The 18,115-nt window shown below is 59.8% G+C and overlaps 1 protein-coding gene across 3 annotated transcripts in view; it reads right to left on the minus strand.

Moving 5' to 3' along the window:
• BAIAP2 (BAR/IMD domain containing adaptor protein 2) overlaps nt 1-10,284 on the minus strand; it is an 81,937-nt gene extending 71,653 nt beyond the window's left edge. For 2 of the 3 annotated variants that reach the window (XM_031010787.3, XM_031010786.3), the window contains exon 1: nt 10,039-10,235. In XM_031010787.3, coding sequence (XP_030866647.1) covers nt 10,039-10,092 — 54 coding nt within the window. In that variant the 5' untranslated portion in view covers nt 10,093-10,235. Of the gene's footprint in view, nt 1-10,038 lie in introns of all 3 variants that reach the window. The other variant, XM_031010785.3, reaches the window with a different exon arrangement.
• Between the last annotated feature and the right edge of the window lie 7,831 nt (nt 10,285-18,115).

Genomic DNA, 18,115 nt, shown 5'->3' on the forward strand with positions numbered 1-18,115 from the left:
CCCTCTGCGAGCTTTCCCCTGGCGTCCTCAACTCTCAGGGGCCCCAAGTCTGAGCCCTCCTGAACGAGGTCCCCAGGAGCAGAGGTCCACAAGGGCAAAGCCACACGTGGGGCCTTGCACGCAGGACACCATGACCCGGCCCACGCAGGAGGAGCCGCAGCCCAGCAAAGTCCAAACACAGCACCAAGCAGTCTGGCCACTTCCTTCCTGTCCGAGAGGCACATCCTGCCTATCCCAGCTTCAGTGGGGACAGAGCCCCTTACACACACCTTCCAATGTCCGGCCCACACGGGACGGTGCATTCCGGCTGCCTTTCGCCTGTGGCCAGCACTGAGCTGGCGCCTTGCCAGCTGACTGCTCGTCCAATGGAATCAGCTGTCCCCGTGGAAACCTTCCTGTTGTCATAAACTGCGGGCTGCAATCTGACTGAGGATGGGAGGGAAAACCATCATAGGCTCGTAATACAATCAGCCTGAAGACAGACAGGTGGTCACCTCCAGGCAACATGGGAGACTCGGCCCCTCCAGCAGCTACTGCACTCCGTCGCGGGTGGGGCCCACTGGGTGTCATGGCTGAACTGTGTACCCTCCCAAGATGCACGTGTTGAAGTTCTAACCCCCGGCATCACGCAGTGCAACTGTGTTTGGAAACAGGGTCTTTAGGAAGGTGATAAAAGTGATAAAAGTAACTGGGGTCACTAGGGTGGGCCCTAATCCCAAATGACCAGTGCCTTATAAGAAAGAGGGCACAGATACCATAGGGACGAGCCAGGTGCCACAGCCGTCCTGTGGGCACACCAGTCTGTGGCGCTGTGTTGGTCCCCCGCCAACGTGGAAAGTCCCGGTCACTAGGTCACTCATTACCGCCAATCGCAGACCCAAGTCTGGTCACCACCTGGCCTGCAAGAATCCCCAAGGCCACTGCCCCATCCATCCCCTCCCTGTGAAGGCACTGGCCGGTCTTTCGGGCTGGGCTCACGGCTGGAGGAGCAACTGTGGCTGAGCAAGCAGGGAGGCAGCTTAGGAATGCCTGTACGGCCCCACCTCCCGCCAACCTCAGGTCAGGCAGGTGGGAGGTGCCGGCCCGGGGGCTGTGGCCACACTCAGGAACACAGGATCCCAGGAAAGCAGACAGTGGCAAGCAGCTTCACGGCGGGGCTTTCCTGCTCTGGACCACTGACCTCTGATCTCTGAAGAACTTTCTTTCCCACAAGCTAGCGATTGTGGCCACCACTTACTCAGTACTCTCTGTGCCAAGAAATACGCTATTGTCTCACTGAATTAATGAGAAAACAGAGACCCCACGGCGAGAACGCCTTCCTGAACTCCTCGAACTCCTGAACAGAAGGACAGACGCGCAGCTGGAGAGCCAGAGGGCCCCGGAGTTGGCTGTGCAGTTTCAATGGGCTCAGCCACTCCAGCTTATGGGTGGGGACACACTTCTCCCTGAACCGAGGATCCCCTGTCAGGCAGGGACACCCAGGACCCGCACACGAAGCAACAGTAACGAGGCTGAGCACAGAGAATGTCCAGCGCAGTGTCCGGTGTGCACAGTGGCAGGGCCTCCCGGGTGCCAGGACGCTCCGGTGTGCATGGTGGCAGGGTCTCCCGGGTGCCAGGACGCTCCGGTGTACACAGTGGCAAGGCCTCCCGGGTGCCAGGACGCTCCGGTGTGAGCAGTGACAGGGCCTCCCGGGTGCCAGGACGCTCCGGTGTGAGCGGTGACAGGGCCTCCCGGGTGTCAGGACGCTCCGGTGTGAGCGGTGGCAGGGCCTCCCGGGTGCCAGGACGCTCCAGTGTGAGCGGTGGCAGGGCCTCCCGGGTGCCAGGACGCTGTGGGCCCAGCCGTCCCCAGAGCCAGAGCATGAGACAGCAGTGACACCGCCCAGGCCCCAGCACCCCAGCTTCACAGCCACATCCCTAGATGGGACTCCTGCCACCGGTCGGACCGCAGCCCACAGCTCTGCTCCACGGCCTGGGGCCACTGAGGCCCTGAAGTCTCAGCCCAGGAGCAGGACAGGTGGAGGCTGATGCTCCATCCATGCCTGGACTGCGTGAGGACGGGCTTTCCGTGGTGGAGCAAATGGAGATGGACAATGGCCTCCTCTGGCAGACATAGTCGGCCACGGAAGAGGGGGCTGGAAAAACGGGTATGGGGGGACCCAGGTCCACTTCATTTCAGGTGGTGGCATCTCGGCCTCCACCACACCCACTGGTTTAAAAGCCCCACCTAGACCGGATGCAGTGGCTCACGCCTGTAATCCCAGCACTCTGGGAGGCCAAGGTGGGAGGATCATTTGACCCCAGGTGTTAAAGACCAGCCTGGGCAACATGGTGAAACCCCATCTCTACTAAAAATACTAAAATTAGCCAGTGTGGTGACGCACACCTGTAATCCCAGTTTCTTGGAATTGCTTGAACCCAGGAGGCAGAAGCTGCAGTAAGCCAAGGTCACACCCCTGCACTCCAGCCTGGGTGACAGAACAAGACTCCGTCTTAAATAAATAAATTAAATTAAATTAAAATAAAAGCCCCGCCTGGAAGCAGCAAGGCCACTCTGCCCGCCACTAGCAGCATCCACCCAGACCAAGCTTGGCTCTGGGTGAGACAAACCCTCTACTGGAGAGATTCCAGCTCCTGCGGCTAGGGGACACCCTCTCCCCCACCACCATCCCCACCCCCATTCTAATGTCAAGATGTCGCTCTTTTCCGGCACAGGCACCTGTGCTACCCCAGCGCATTCCACCATTCACGTCCTGCGACTCCCACTGGGGCAGCCATGACAAGCAGGCGGTCACCTGGCATGGCCCACCTGCTGACTGTCCCCTGCCACAACCAGGCAGGGGCACGCCTGGACAGCTCAGTGTACAAAACACATAAGGACCATCCGAAGAAGGAACAGGAGGCCTGGCCGTTGTCTGAAAACCTGCTGATCAAGAAAGCACCAGGGTGCGTTTGCTCACACATGTAATCCCAGCACTTTGGGAGGCCAAGGTGGGAGGACTGCTTGAGCCTAGGAGTTCAAGACCAGCCTGGGCAACATAGCAAGACCCCATCTCTACCAAAAATTAAAATTAAAAAAAAAAAAATTAGCCAGGCACACAGGTGGGGCATGCCTGTGGTCCTAGCTACTCAGGTGACTGAGGCAGGAGGACTGTATAAGCCTAGGAGTTTCAGGCTGCAGTTGAGGTGAGATCACACCATTGCATTCCGGGCTGGGAAACGAAGCAAGACTACGTCTCCAAAAAAAAGAAAAGAAAAAAAAAAGTGCCAGTAACAAAAATGGAAGAGCAGGGACTTGGAAGAAAATCTCAGAGACATACTCAGGAGGTGTTCTGGCATTGGCATCCCTGACGGCTCAGGGGCAGGTGCCCAGTGGACAAGCACACTGACAGCCCAGAGCTGAAATGTGACTCAGAAGTCAAACTCTTCATGAAAAATAAGTTTTAAGAAAACCCTACCAATTTACTTCACATGAATTCAATATATGATTATTTAAAAATCTACCCAAACAGGGCCAGGCGCAGTGGCTCATGCCTGTAATCCCAGCACTTTGGGAGCCCGAGGTGGGTGGATCACCTGAGGTCGGGAGTTCGAGACCAGCCTGACGAACACGGAAAAATCCCACCTCTACTAAATATAAAATTAGCCAGGCGTGGTGGCGCATGCCTGTAATCCCAGCTACTTGGGAGACTGGGGCAGGAGAATCACCTGAACCCAGGAGGCAGAGGTTGCAGTGAGCCAAGATCACGCCACTGCACTCCAGCCTGGGCAACAAGAGCAAAACTCTGTCTCCAAAAACAAAACAAAAACAAAAACAAAAAAAACAAAAAAACAAAAAACAAAAAACGAAAAAACACTACCCAATTATAAGACAACTGTTCCAGTAAGTATAAAATAAAAACTCTAAGCAAGAACAAAAGCACCCTGTTGTAACTGACAGCCTTTTCCCCCGCAAGGGGTCCCCAGCACCTCACGGCCCAGGACATCAGATCTGATGGTGCCGCGTGCATCCCATCCCTGCCCATCAGAGTGAGGACTAGAGCACTGAGGATACCAAGGCTGGTGCCACCTGACCTGGGACAGGCCCCGGAGCCTCCAGGGACCCTGGGAGCATCCCCCCTGCTGTACCCACTGCCCAGGGAGCAAGATTTGGCCAAGGTCATATGGCCAGGGGACTGGCCAGGCAAGACTCCTCCCGGCACGCCTGGCAGGAAGCCCAAGGACCAGGCAGCATTTTCCAAAGCTCAGGGGTGACCAAACCAAGAGCCAGCAGACAAGGCTCTATAGCGTGAGTCAAAAAGACCAGGGGCAGATGGGGGTTAACTTGAGGGAGGTGCTGGGGGGCCACTGTGCCTGACAGGCAGAAACGGGCCCCCGCCAGAGGCAGATCCCCAGCCTCCTGCCCCCCAGAGGGGACTCCTCAGCACAGCATGGGCTCAGGCCCTACCTCCCCACCATCTCCACAGCCTCCTCCACTCTTGTTCCCTGGGCTTTCTGGTCCCCTTGTTGCAGGACCAACATCAAGAGCCCCTGGGCCACAGTAGGAGAAATAGCCCTCAGCCTGCCTAGGCCAGCCCCACACCAGGGCCACCTCCTCAGCCTGCACTGCCCACAGCCCTGGGAAACAGGGATTCCAACTGCATGTGGTGTGAGCTGCCACCACCTCCAGGGAGCTCTCAGGGCCCAGGCCACCGCTCGGGGAGCAGACCCTCAGCAAAGGCTGGACAGTGATTCAAGCATGAATGCTCCAGAATCCAGAAACAAGATGTGTTCATTCCCGAATACTGATGGGCCCCTCACAGGCTGGCCGCCGTTCCACGCCCAAAGGAGGAATCCGTGGGCAGGACAGATCAAGCCCTTGCAGTCACAGAGCCAAACGGGTTCCTTCTTGGCCTCCCTTTCTGCCTCTGGGTTGAGGCCCCTCGAGTCATTGTGCAGCTGTACAGGCACAGCCAGGGGCCAGGAATGAATCAGCGCTCGGGGGAGGTGGAAGTGCGTTGGAGGCCGGTGCCAGCACCATCCCCGCCTGCCTGTAATTACTAGGGATCTTAGCGCAGGCTGCGGGGGGCGGCTGACGGCGCCGGCCGCCCAAGTGCAGAGCTTCCAGGGGACCACGGGCTCTGTGCAGCCACAAAGATGCTTCCCTATCCTGGGGCCTCAAAGAAAGTCACCAGACAAGGTGGCTGGAAAGGCAACACAGGGCAGACTCTGGCTCAGTGTAAGGAAGGACAGGAGCCAGCCTCAACCAGCAGTCAACACTAGCCCAGGGCAGCTGGCAGAGAGGGCCATGCAAGGCTGGGTGGGGACAAGTGGTGATGTCCAGCTCTGCTCACCACCTGCCACTCCTGCACTGACGCTGGGGTTGCTCCCCTGACCAGGGCCCAGACCTGTGAACTGGAGAGAAGGGTGAACCGGACCTCAGCCTCCCGGCCAGCCTGCCTCCTGGAGCTCGGAAGGAGGACAGGCCCCTCCCATTCAATGGCCAGGTCACACACCAGCCCTCCCCTGCAAGACCACCTATCCTGGACAGCTCAGCCCATGGTGCCTGTGGCCAGCAGACAGGGCTTGGCCCTCAGGTCTCGACCTTTGGAAGCTTCAGTCGAAGACAAGGCAGCAACAGGAACACAGCTCCCAGCAGCCCCCACCTACTGCCCTCCCATCTAACGGTGGCCCCTGAAAGCCCAGGGCAGCACCGGCCTTCATTTTAATCCTGAACCTCAAGTCCACTCGGGCAGTACCACGAGCCAAACAATCTCCCCAACGAAGGGTACTTGCTCAAGGCAAGGCCTGTGGGGACAGCAGGCACGGGCAAGACACTCTCCCCCAACCAGCCCACAACTCCACAAGCACCACGTCCCAGAACCGCCTGGCCACATCCATCAGTAGACACGGACTTCATGCAGCCACCAATGGCACAGCAGGCATGGGACACCAAGCGAACACTGGACACCACCTGGGGCCAGCAGGCATGGGACACCAAGCGAGCGCTGGACACCACCTGGGGCCAGCAGGCATGGGACGCTGAGCAAGCACCAGCAGAAGGGCTGTGCACCCTGGAGCCAACAACTGGCAGGACAGTGCCTGGGGCCAAAGCCCACACAGGCTGGGCAGCCCAGAGAGCAGCATGACACGGCAGCCGGTCTTTGTGCCCTGGCCACCCCGCCGAGGGGACCACATCAGCACTGCTCCTGGGAGACGTGCCCCCTGCTAAAGGCTGGCAGTGGCGAGGGCGGGTAACACAGACATGCACATGTAGAGAAAATGCAGGCCAGGTCTACTCAGTGACAGCAGACCCAGCCACCCTGCGGCAAGACGGTGCCCATGGGGACCACCCCAGGAAGTATCATTAAACACAAAGCACTGCATGCACGTGTGCACACACGGACACACATACACATGTACACGCGCACGTTGCTGGGCCCAGCACTGTGATTTCTCTCCTCCTCAGGTGCCGGGTCTGCTGCCCCCCCAGGAAGGTGGCTCCAATGCCAGGAGGTGCCTGTCAGCAGGAGGTGCCTGTCAGAGACCACCCCCCACCGTCTCCAAATGGAGGGGATGGTGAGCTCTGCACACCCCAGGAAGAAGCTGGATGTGGCAGAGAGGAACAGCCAGGCCCGGGCAGCTGGGCACGGAGCAGAAAAGCCGGCAGTGTGCTCCCTGCCACCCAGCACATGACGCCCACCACCTGGCGCCAGCCCTTACCAATCACAGCAGAGGCGGCAAACCCAACTGGCTCCTGGCTCCAGGAACCCTGTGGCACCCGTCTCCTCGAAGCACGGCTGCGGCCCCGCCAGGCTGGCTTCCCCACCAGCTGCTAGAGTGACCAGCCAGGGCCAAGCGCCTCGGCACAAGGAAGGCCATGGCCACGTCTGTAACAGGGACTCCTCCTCCTCCCCGGATGCTCTCTCACCTCACATATTCTAGGACAGGCTGTGGGCCAATGGCACTATGCCCAGAGAAGGTGCTGGAGCCGCCACACTCCAGGTCATGGGTCACCTGGGAGCCAGGGCTTCTCTGCGGACACGAAACCTTGAGGAAAACACCCACCTGACATTCGCCTGGCATTCCAGGAGCCACAGCCAGCCAGGGAGCCAGCCCCTCAGCATGCAGGGATGTTCGGGGCTTCCCCAAGAGGGCTGCAGCTTCAGTAGCCTTAATTCCGAAGGCCACTGCGGGAGGCAGATTCCAGCACTCCATCCCTCCATCTGGGCCACTATCCAGGGCTACCTGAGAAAGCGCTGGGCCCGGGCTCCTGTGGAGGAAGGGGTCTTCCGCGCCTTGCCCTCCCAACACCTGCAGGGCCCAGCCCACGCAGTGCCCCCAAAAGGTCTGAGATTATGTTCTCGGCAAACACCGGGAAGCCATTCCACTCCCCTCCCCTTCATCTTCCATGAAATTCCCCGAGGACACAGCTCCCAAGGGAATGGAGCCACCAGAAAAGAGGTCAAAATCTGCGTTACGGATTCTTACGGGTAAGAAAATCAAAACTGCACTTTTTATTCTCGCATTTTTAATCAGCAAGGCCAAGGACAAGCGTCCTCCTTTGCCAAGGCAAACACCACTCAGAACTGCAGTTAAGGCGATGCAATGTCCAAACCAAACAGCCGAGCCGCATCGCGGGTGACACTAAGCAGGCCACAGCACAGCCGTTCCAAGAGGCACTGCCAGGGCTCTGCAAGCCGCCAACCCAGGCACAGGAGCGGCCCCGGGAAGGGATGCCAGAGGCAGCACCGTCCCAGGAGAGGACGGAGCTCAGCACTGCCTGGACCGGCTGGACCGGCCCAGGAGTGCACACCGGTGGCCTCAGCGGTCTCCTGACTATGTCTCCAAGTGGGCTGAGTTTCTGCCTGGCCGACATTGCCAAAAGCTGCCCAACCAGTACCGGCACTACCAAGGCACCCTGAGCTCCCCAGTGACAAAGCACAAAAAGGTAACAGCACCAGGACTCAAAGACTCAGCAGTCAGGCTCCCGGAGTGGCAGCAGGAGCCACCTACCTACAAAACCAACCCCGCCTGCGTGCAGCAGCAGCAGCGCAAGCCTGTCACCAGGGCAAAGCCTTTCCAGAGTGGATCGACCCTTCAGACACCTGCGGCCCACCGCGTCCGGCCGTGCTAAATCAAATCATCAACCGCCACATCTTCACTTGGGAAAATCACCAATTAACCCACCCGTGGAAGACAAAACGCAGAACCTGTGTGTTTCACGTGCTCCAGACCAGCTGGTCTGCGTCCACAGGGGCTCAAAGTCCCCAAACACTCAGTCCTAAGAGTTTTCCTGCCAGCAGATTTCACTCAGACCTACAGATAAATTACAGCTTCACCTAGGTGAAGGCCGACTGCCCAGTCAGGAGAGTTTTATTAAGGACGATCACGGGGTCGGTCCCCCAGAGCAAAACCACTCCATGTACCCACCCCCTGCCAACTCTCACCACGAAAGTTCCTGCTTTCTGGTTTCAGCGCAGAAGCAGAGAAAATAGGAAAAAGGTTCCGCTGGTACTTCTCTTCCACCCTCTGCAATCACGAACAAGTCGTAATGGAGCTAATGACTAATAATTTAATAAACCTCCCTCCCTTGACAGCATGTGCTTCCACAGAGCAACAAGGCCAGAACCGTAGGCCACAGACTCTGTGAAACCAAACCTAACAACCCCAGGGCCTGTGCGTTTCCCAAGCCGACTCCTCAGGTCACCCTGAATCCTGTTTCCCAGTGGCTCCGACGTGGCTTTAGGACTCATCTAGTCGACCGCACCCGCCTTCAGAAACCTTCCAGACTGACGCGGCCCCAACTTCACAAGCTTTATTGAAAGCTGTATTCAAGTGCAATCTGCCCTCTGCACTCCAGCTGGAACCAGAGGGGCCACCCCAGAAGCCTCCATCTGGCTCTCCCAAGCCTCAGAGCTAAGAGGGCTTCCCAGGCCCCTGGCCAGGCACGCCTTGGCCGCCTACCACAATCAGAAACAGTTACTCTGCCGGGCAGGGCGCAAGCCGGTTAGGAGACATGAACCAGCGACTGCCGGGTAAATACCCACTCCACTCATCGCCCAGCCTGTCACTGAACCTGCAGACAGTTTTGAAACAAAGTACATCTGTAAGAGATCGCCCAGGACCCAGGGACACCCAGGGTAGGGGTTTCTCCTCTGAGAAAATGCTCCCCGGCAGCTGCCGGGCTCAGGCGTGGGGGTCTGGACCGAGAACGGATGCTGAAGAAAGAGAAAACCAAGGGCCTGTTTGTCAGTATCCCAGCCACAAAAACGACTGGGGAGGGGGCGGCAGGGGAGGCTTCCAGCGGTGCTCTGCGGCCCTTGGATGTGAACCTGTCATTTCACAGACGAGAACGTGGATGCCACTCTTAACACATCTGAAGCAAAGGCAGGCACGTCAGCCTCCTACACAATTAGTCTTCTCTCTCCGCGGTTACATAAGATGATAGATTATCCGTCCACCCATCCAGCCTGCCCGCGCTCCGACCTCCCACCTTAGGCCCCAGCATCGGCGCCGGGCAGGAGTTGTGGGAAGGGAAAGCCTGTTGAGAATGAAGTGCCCGAGGCTCGCGCAACCGCGCCTGGAGGAGCCCCACGGTGCCACCGCGCCGACCGCGGCCTTCAGACAGCCCCCGTGCCGTCCCGGCCGCCGCCCCCGCCCTGCCCGGGTGTGCTACGACCCCGACAGGTCCGAGGGCTTCCGGGGCCCGGCGCGCGGCTCCGTTCCCGCCGACGCCAAGGCGAGCGCGCGGGGGCCGAGCAGGGCCGTCGGAGCGGGGAGTGCTTCCCGGGCCTGGGGCTAGGGACCGACCGGGCCGCGGCGCGCATGGGATGGGGGGGCCCGGGCGGGGGTGGCCACCTGTGAGCGGCCGGCGCCGGGCTCACCACCCCAGCAGCCCGGGTCCCGGGTGGCCGCGCCGGGAAGACCCCCGAAGTCCCAGCCTCCTGGCCCGGCGCGCGGCCCCGGGGCCGCCCTGGTCGGGCTCGGGCGCGCGGGCGGCGCGGGACCCGGGCGCACACGGAGCGGGCTCAGCTCGGCGCCGGGGGGCGCTCACCTTATAGACATTTTCCGTGAGCCGGTGCATCTCCTCTGAGCGAGACAGCGACATGGTCCTGGGTCCCGGCTGCACCACAGACCGGAGCGGAGGGCGCAAGCGGCGGCGGCAGCGGCGGCGGTAACGGACACAACACGGAGACGAAAGCGGACCCGAACCACAGAGCCCGGCGTCCGGCGGCGGCCACCTTTATAGCCGCCTCAGGCCCCGCCCCTCGGCAGTCCCCGCCCCTGCGTCCCGCCCCCGTTGCGCCCGCATCACCGCCCCCGACCACCCGCCCCCGCCCGGCGCTGCCGCTGCTAGGCAACCGCCAGGCCCCGCCCCCGCACCGCCCTTTCCATTGGTGGGTTCCGGAGAAGGGGGAGGGGGGCGGGATCGGAGGTGGGGCCTAGTGGCCGACTCCAGGCAGCGATTGGTCTGCGGTGGCGTCGATCCTGGGGGAGGAGAGGGGAGGCGCGGCGCGGGCTGGGGCCCTGGGAGCAGCCTGAGGGGGCCCGGGCAACAGCCGGGCTGGGGGCGGGGAGGCGGGGGCGGGGTGGCGCAGGAAGAAGGAGCAGAAGGTGCGGGGAGGAGAGCGGGGGGCGCCGGCGGCAGCGCGCGTGGAGGCGGCACTTCGCGAAGTGGCACTTCGGGGCGGGCGGCCCGCCGGGTCGCGGCCTGGCGCTGCGGGGCGGGGAGCGGCTCGGACGCAGGACGCCGCGGGCCAGGCTTACAGGTGGGAGAGGCCCCGACCCCGCCGCTTCGCAGGTAAGCCCGCCGGGCGGGCGGCGACCCCCCGGCCGGCCCCTCGGGGCAGAGAGGAGAACCCTGGGGGAGGGGGTGCTGCAGGAGGACCCTGGAGAGAGCTCGGCACTGGAGTGGGGGACGACTTGGAGAAGGAGGATTTCGGGGGAGCATCGTGAGGAGAGGACTGGGAGGGAGGATCCTGCAGAAGGTGAACTTTGGGGAGGACCCTAGACAGGCAGACAGCGCTTGGGGGTTTGGGGCCGGGATTCTGGAGAGGGGAGGACCCTGGGAGAGGAGGGTTGGGGAAGAGGATCTTGGAGGAGGGCCCTGGGAAGGAGGATCTGGAGAGGGGACAGGGGAGTGTCCTGCTGGAAGGCCTGGGGACAGGGCGACCCTTAGGGACGGGGAGGACCCTCCTGCCGTCAGAAGATTCTCGTTGGAGGCAGTTTACTGAGAGAGAGAGGTCTCGGGAAGGAAGGGTCGAGGGCAGTAGGAAACGAGGGGCCCGGAGGACTCTCATGCGGTGGAAAACCCTAGGGGGTGGGGGAACCTTGTAGGAGGGATGGAGGAGTCAGAGCTGCCCCCAATTTTTAGGAAGGGTCCTGCTTAAGGGTCCTCCCAAGGGGAGATTCTGCCGGGGAAGCTGGCCGAGTTGGCACACAGGTCTCCCAGTACAATTCCCGTGGAGAAATATTTACATAAATTAGGCTAACATAGAGGAATTATTTGTTTTACGTTGTGAAACACCAGATCTGAGCGTTTCCGTTTAATGAAACCTCTCAGTCTCTCAGCCTCCCATCCCTGCAAAATCATTCATTCATTCATTCCTTCAACGAGTCAGGCCCCTGGGGAAAACGCAGTTGTGCTGGCTGGCCGGCAGACCCCCAGACTGGCACGGGCTCATGCCGATGGAAAGACCAGGGAAGTAAGATTCAGGAAGCATTGCCTCCCTCCCACCACAGCCCCGCGCCTCCTCTCCTCCGGCTGAATTTCCTTCCAGCTACTGGCCCTGCCTGCTTCCTTTTTCTTTATTGTCTCCAGTGTTTGGGGGTAGATCCCTATGTATTTATTTTCTAGGATTCTTTTGGTGGTAAATGACAGAAAGCTCGCTCAAACTGGCCCTAACAAATGAGGGCATTTACCTGAAGGTAGGAGCATCTCCACTGACCCTGACCCCCTTCTTCTAGGCCAGCTTCCTGCTGTGCTCCCTGCACCCACCGATCTCACACGCAGCCCTAGGACAGACGTCCACTGGCCTGAGTTGGGTCTGGGGCCAACACGGAGCAGGTGGGGGTAGAGCAGCCCTGCTCGCCTGGAGGAAAGTTGAATGGCTGGAAGCAAGATGACAGATGGAGGCTGGCAGGCAAACACGGGAGGCCTCCTCACTCCAAGAGGGGAGTCAGCCTGGGGACAGTTCTTCTCCAGGCCCTGCTGCTCCCATCAGCTGCAATACAGGAGAGGTAGGCTTCTCCGGAAAAGCTCCCACGGTCCTGGGTCCCGCTCCACCTTCTAGAAGTTCCCGATGTTACTTCCTGGGCTGGCCTGCACATCATCGCGCTACTCCCGTCCAAGGGGACACATATTCGGTGACCGACTCAGAACCCAGCCTGCTTTCCAGGTGGCCAGTGGCTCAGCAGTCTCGGTGCCTGAGCCTGCTCCGTCCGCCTGGCGGCTGGGCAGGCAGCTGAACGCGGGCTGGAGACCTTCCCTGAGAAGAGGGTTATCCATGCCGTACATGGAAGTGACCAGCTCGGCACCTGAGGAGACACACCGCGGCCGATGACAGGCGCAGAGCAGGACGTGGTGAGGTCCTCATACCTAGGAATGCAGAACAAGGGCAAGAAACTCGGTGCCCGCCTGGCATCTGCCCTGCACCAGTGGCCTCCAGGAAGTTCTCCACCAAGGATGTTCCCCAGGCACTCCGTGCTCGCCTTCACCAGCGTCCGGTGAGGTCTTTCACACTGATGGGGAAGCCTTTCTAAAGGGTATAGGGGGCTGGGGGGCTGGGGGTGCTGAGTACCAAGGGTCCCAGGAAGAGACAGGCCAGGCTTATGGGCTGGGCATCCAGAGATCGCCCTGACGCCAGCTCCAGGTGGAGTTAGGAGGGCACTCTTGTCCCGACGCGTTCACAGACCACTCCCTCTTCTTGTTCCCCTCGACTCTGAGAGTGTGGTGGGGCAGCTGTGGAACCTGACTGCTTGCCTGAAGGTTGGGCAGCGTGGCTAGAAATTGCGGCCCAGACCTGGGATCTCACCCACACCTCTACGAGACGTCCTGAAGGAAACTATCGACTGAGCGGAGAGGCTTCGCCTTGCCCGCCTCCTCCCAGGAAGGAAGAGCAGAAGAGGCGTCGCCAGCCACCGAGACTGCCAGCCACCACCCCCTCCCAGACTCTCTGTCCCCACCCCAGACCAGGGTCACCTTCTTCCTGCACTGGGGGTGGGGTGCGGTAGGTTTCGCAATCCAGACTGTGGGGTGGGGGTGGGAGCAGGTTCGTGTAAATGAGCAGCTCGTCAAGAGTCACTGAGAAGGAGGCAGATGGAGCCGGTACCCAGCAGGTCTCCTCTCATGAGCGTCAGCCCTCGCCTGGGCGGGCTGGGGGATCCTCAGCACCCCAGCTCTGAGCCAGGGGTCTGCAGCCCAGGCACCAGCGATGGGCCCTCATGCACACAGGGCGCCGAGCGGGGCCGGAGGCAAGAGTGACTTCAGACAGGAACCTGACGCCACAGCCGGTGACGCGGACCCTGGGTCAGCCAGCACGATGGGCCGCTGGGGAGAGGAGGGCTGGAGGCAGAGAGTGTAAGTGTGCAGCCTTCATCAGCTTATTTTTAGTCGCGTTATGTAAGTGGCTTCATCTCAACGTCACATGGGGGGGGTCTCAGATTTAATTACAGGATGACAGCCTTTGCTTTTCAAGCAAGCTGTTCTCCTGGCAAGCCAGGCGAAGGATTGGGGAGTTTTGCTAAACAGAAGGAGCCCTTTCTGAGGTGACCACCCGGCAAAACTTGAACCCGCTTCCACCTCCGTCTCCCTCTTCCCGACCAGCCTCACCCAGCCTCAGCTGAATGTGGCCTGAGAGTAGCCACTTGTCGGCAATCACAGGGACGTTTTATGCCTGTCAAGGGAGCTTCCTCTCTCCTCTTCCTCCCCCTCCCACCCTCTGCCTGGCAGCTTTGCCTTCTCTCCAAGAGAAGGGTCCACCCAATCAGAACTCCTCTTCCTTCTTTTCATTCCTGGATTAAAGCACTTGTAATCAGTAACCAGAAAGTTCCAGAGCGGGAGAGACCGGAAGGCACTGGAGTGCTATCGGACGGGTGTCTGGGGCAGAGCCAGGAGGGTGAGCCTCTTCTCTCCCCGCCTGCCGTTGCTCACTTCCCCCTCCATGCCAGGTGCTGTGGGAGCAGCTGGGCCTGGCCGGGGTCAGCGGGTGAAGCTATCCGCATGGTGTCTGGAGCACCGTTTCTTTGCTTCCTGGATGGGCTCCCATGTTCTTCACCAATGGCAGCGTTATCAGCAAGAAGGCAAAGGCAGGAGCACATCGAGGGTGGGAGCCAGGGCCGTGGGGTCAGGAGTCCCGCTCCTTGCCGCGGGAAGCCTGGCTCAGCCAACTCCAGCACACTTTGGCTTTGTCCAGCATAAAAGGCAGAGCGATGTTTCCACTACAGGCTGTTTCCCGCCAGGGCAAGTGGGACAGGGCGAGTGCTGACATCGGCAGGCATGGTGTGCATTTAGGGGGTGGGCAGCGCCGAGGGGGCATCATTTGGCATAGGCGGGCCCGGGGGCCACTGTGCTAGATGACTGGCTGGTTGCTGGGGGCAGGTGTCACAGCCTCTCTGAGTACCCCCTAAGTGGAGGGCAGAACATTGTTGGGAGGAGTCCAGGCATAAAGTGACATAAACAGTTCAGAGAATGGGACCAGCGCACCTGAGAGGTGATCGTTATCATCAGCAACTGGATGGGACATTCTGAAGAGCTCCCAGCCAACACAGATGGTCACTCCAGAGGCTGACATTTAAAAGGGAGGGGCCCGGCCGGGCACAGTGGCTCACGCCTGTAATCACAACACTTTGGGAGGCTGAGGCGGGCGGATCAACTGGGGTCAGGAGTTCAAAACCAGCCTGGCCAACATGGTGAAACCGCATCTCTGCTGAAAATACAAAAAATTAGCCAGGCATGGTGGCGGGCACCTGTAATCCCAGCTACTCAGGAGGCTGAGGTAGGAGGATCGCTTGAACCCAGGAAGTAGAGGTTGCAGTGAGCCGAGATTGTGCCATTGCACTCCAGCCTGGGCGACAAGCGAAACTTCGTCTCAAAATAAATAAAAGTAAGGGGCGCAGGGAGGGGGCCCCAGCTCGTGCCCCTTCTGTGTGGGCTGCACATGGTGACTTCCTTCCAGAGAGCACAGCGTGGGAGGTAGGCAAGGCGTCTCCACAGTGGAGAGCCCGACCCACTGTCTCAGCCCAGAGGTCAAGGCTGGCACCATCACCGAGAGGTCACATGGGCAGATGTGACAGGAGGGTGCTTCACCACTGGGCTCTTCCTCCCAGACCCATAACCCTTGTCTTAGTATTAGAAAAACACTGGCAGACCGGGCGCAGTGGCTTACACCTGTAATCGCGGCACTTTGGGAGGCGGAGGTGGGAAGATTGTTCGAGAGCAGTCTGGGCAACATAGTGAGACCCCATCTCTACAAAAAAAAATTTTTTTTTAATTAGCCAGGCATGATGGCACATGCCTGTGGTCCTAGCTACTCGAGGCTGAGGTGGGAGGATCACTGGAGCCCAGGAGGTCAAGGCTGCAGTGAGCTGTGATCACACCACTGCACTCCAGCCTTGGCGACAAAGCAAGACCCTGTCTCGAAAAGAAAAGAAAAGAAACATTAGGCAAATCCCAACAGGGGGACACTCTACAGAAAAACCGACCAGCCCTCCTCAAAACTTCCCAAGTCATCAAAACCAAGGAAAGTGGGCCGGGCGTGGTGGCTCACACCTTAATCCCAGCACTTTGGGAGGCTGAGGCGGGCAGATCGCAAGGTCAGGAGTTTGAGACCAGCCTAGCCAACATGGTGAAATCCCATCTCTAAAAATACAAAAATTAGCCGGGCGTGGTGGCAGGCGCCTGTAGTCCCAGCTACTCGGGAGGCTGAGGCAGGAGAATTGCTTGAACCCAGGAGGCGGGGGTTGCAGTGAGCTGAGATCACGCCACTGCATTCTGGCCTGGGTGACAGAATGAGACTCAGTCTCAAAATAAAAAAAACCAAAAACCAAAAAACAACCAAGCAAAGTCTGAGAAGCTGTCACAGCCTAGAGGAACCTGGAGACAGCTGATCCCTAAATGTCACGTGGGATCCTGGGTGGGGTCCTGGGAGAGAAAGAAGACATTGGAGGGAAACTGAGGAAATACGAATAAAGTATGGGCTTTAGTTAATAATAATGTAGCAGCATTGATTCATCGATCATCATAAACACATGTACTGATGCAAGATGTCACCAAAGGGAAAACTGGGCTGGGGGGGTGGGGGGGTGGGGGGGTGGCGGTATCCTTGTAACAATTGCATGAATGAAAAATGTGCTAGAGTTAAGGTTGTCATGGGAATGGGCAGTGATCTTGCACAGGCCTCCAGTTTTACCTGCAGGAGTCCGAAGGCGTCACCTGTGCCTCACCCTGGAATCTCGTCCTGGCCCCCAGGTCCCCACTCTGTCCACCTTGGGGTCAGTGGATGGAGCTGTTGCCCCTGTGGTCTGGTGCTGTTGATCACAGAGAGCCCCAGGGGGCCAGCACCCTGTGGAGTGGCCCCTTATCCCGAGGACAGGCACGTGGGCCCGCCCCCCACCTCGCCCCCTCCCCCGTCTGTGGCTGCGGCTGGACTGCCCGCAGTGGAGCTGGGGCTGTGAGGCGCAAGGGTCCTGCTGACGGCTCAGCCCTTCTGCCACTCCAGACATGGTTCTCACCTGGCCTCCTTGGCAGATGGTGCCTTGGGTTTGCTGCCCACAACCCAGCGTGGCTCATGGCTGTCCTGCAGCCATAGTGTTGGCCAGACTTCGGGCCATAGCCAGGGAGATGCATTGCTGCCCGTCCGGGCATCTGATGTCCCCTCTCTCCTCTCGCAGAGAGTACATGGCCCGTGATGGGGAGGAAGTTCTGGAGGACAGGATGAGGCCACTGTCTCTAAGGCAGGGAGACCCTGCCTGCTCTGAGCTCCACATGGACAGAGGAGTGTGGGCATGGCCTCTTGGGCCCTTCCTGACCCTGTGTTGCCGTGGTCCAGCCTCAGCCCTCAAAGTAAGGCGGCCTACAGAGCTTCCCTACAGACCAGGCCAGAAAGGCCGGAGGGGCTTCCTTCTGAGGGTGGTGGGGACAGACGACATGTGGCCTCCCTCCAGAGCCTGCCCTGGCGGGGGTGGGCGGGGAGAGGTTCCCCAGCAACAAGCCCCCTTATATAATCCAGCTCACATCGCGTGGCATGACTCCAGGGGCCTGTGGGAGGCAGTGCGGGGGTGAGCACCGGGGCGCAAGTGAGTCTCAGAGTTTCGCTCTGTGCTCCTCCCCCCTTGCTATATGTCAGCGTCATCCGGAGCCTGCCAGCCCGGTCACCCACTTGCTTATTAGAATACATTAGCTGACAATGTGGATTTAAATAACTCGGGCAGGTGACAGCCTGAAGCGCACCCAGCGTAGCTGGGCTCTCCTGCACTGGCCCAGGTGAGGCTGGGGTCTGGGGCCGGAGGAAGGACACATGTGGCGCCGGGACAAACTGGCCGAGCTGGCCGCTTCAGCCACACGTCTGGAGCTGGGCAGGGTGGAGGGGGAGGAGGGACACGGGTGCCCACAACACAGCACCACCCCGGGCAGGAGTGGGAGCCCACCCCAGTCCCAGGCCCACTCGCCATCTTCTGAACCCAGCATGGGGTGAGAGTGGCCAGTGACTGGGTGAGCAGGAAGATGGACCTGTGTGAGGACACTGAGCACTGGCCCCTCCTGGCACTGGGGGCCGTACTCGGCTCAACCTCCCTGAGCAAAGACGAAGAAAGACGAACTTTGCTTAACGCTCAGTATAATTAGTCTTCATTTACCGCCTGAAACGTTGTCTTTGTTTTCTTATCACTCTGCTTCTTAAATGACTTAAACTGCCTTGAAAGTGATCTGAAAGGTATTTCTGGATGGGAGCGGAGGGAATCTTCTTCAGAATCTGAAATTGGAGGACACCTGGAAAACAAGACCTCAGTGTGTTCCCGCAGGTCCCTGCAGACAGGAGACAGGAGAGCTGTACCTGCGGGTGCCGCTTCGCATGCCGTCAGGGAGGACCCAGACGTCTCCATGCTGCTGGGCGCCGCGCAGATGGCTTCCCTGC

The sequence above is a fragment of the Gorilla gorilla genome, chromosome 4 (assembly GCF_029281585.2).
Source record: "Gorilla gorilla gorilla isolate KB3781 chromosome 4, NHGRI_mGorGor1-v2.1_pri, whole genome shotgun sequence".
Lineage (NCBI taxonomy): Eukaryota > Metazoa > Chordata > Mammalia > Primates > Hominidae > Gorilla > Gorilla gorilla.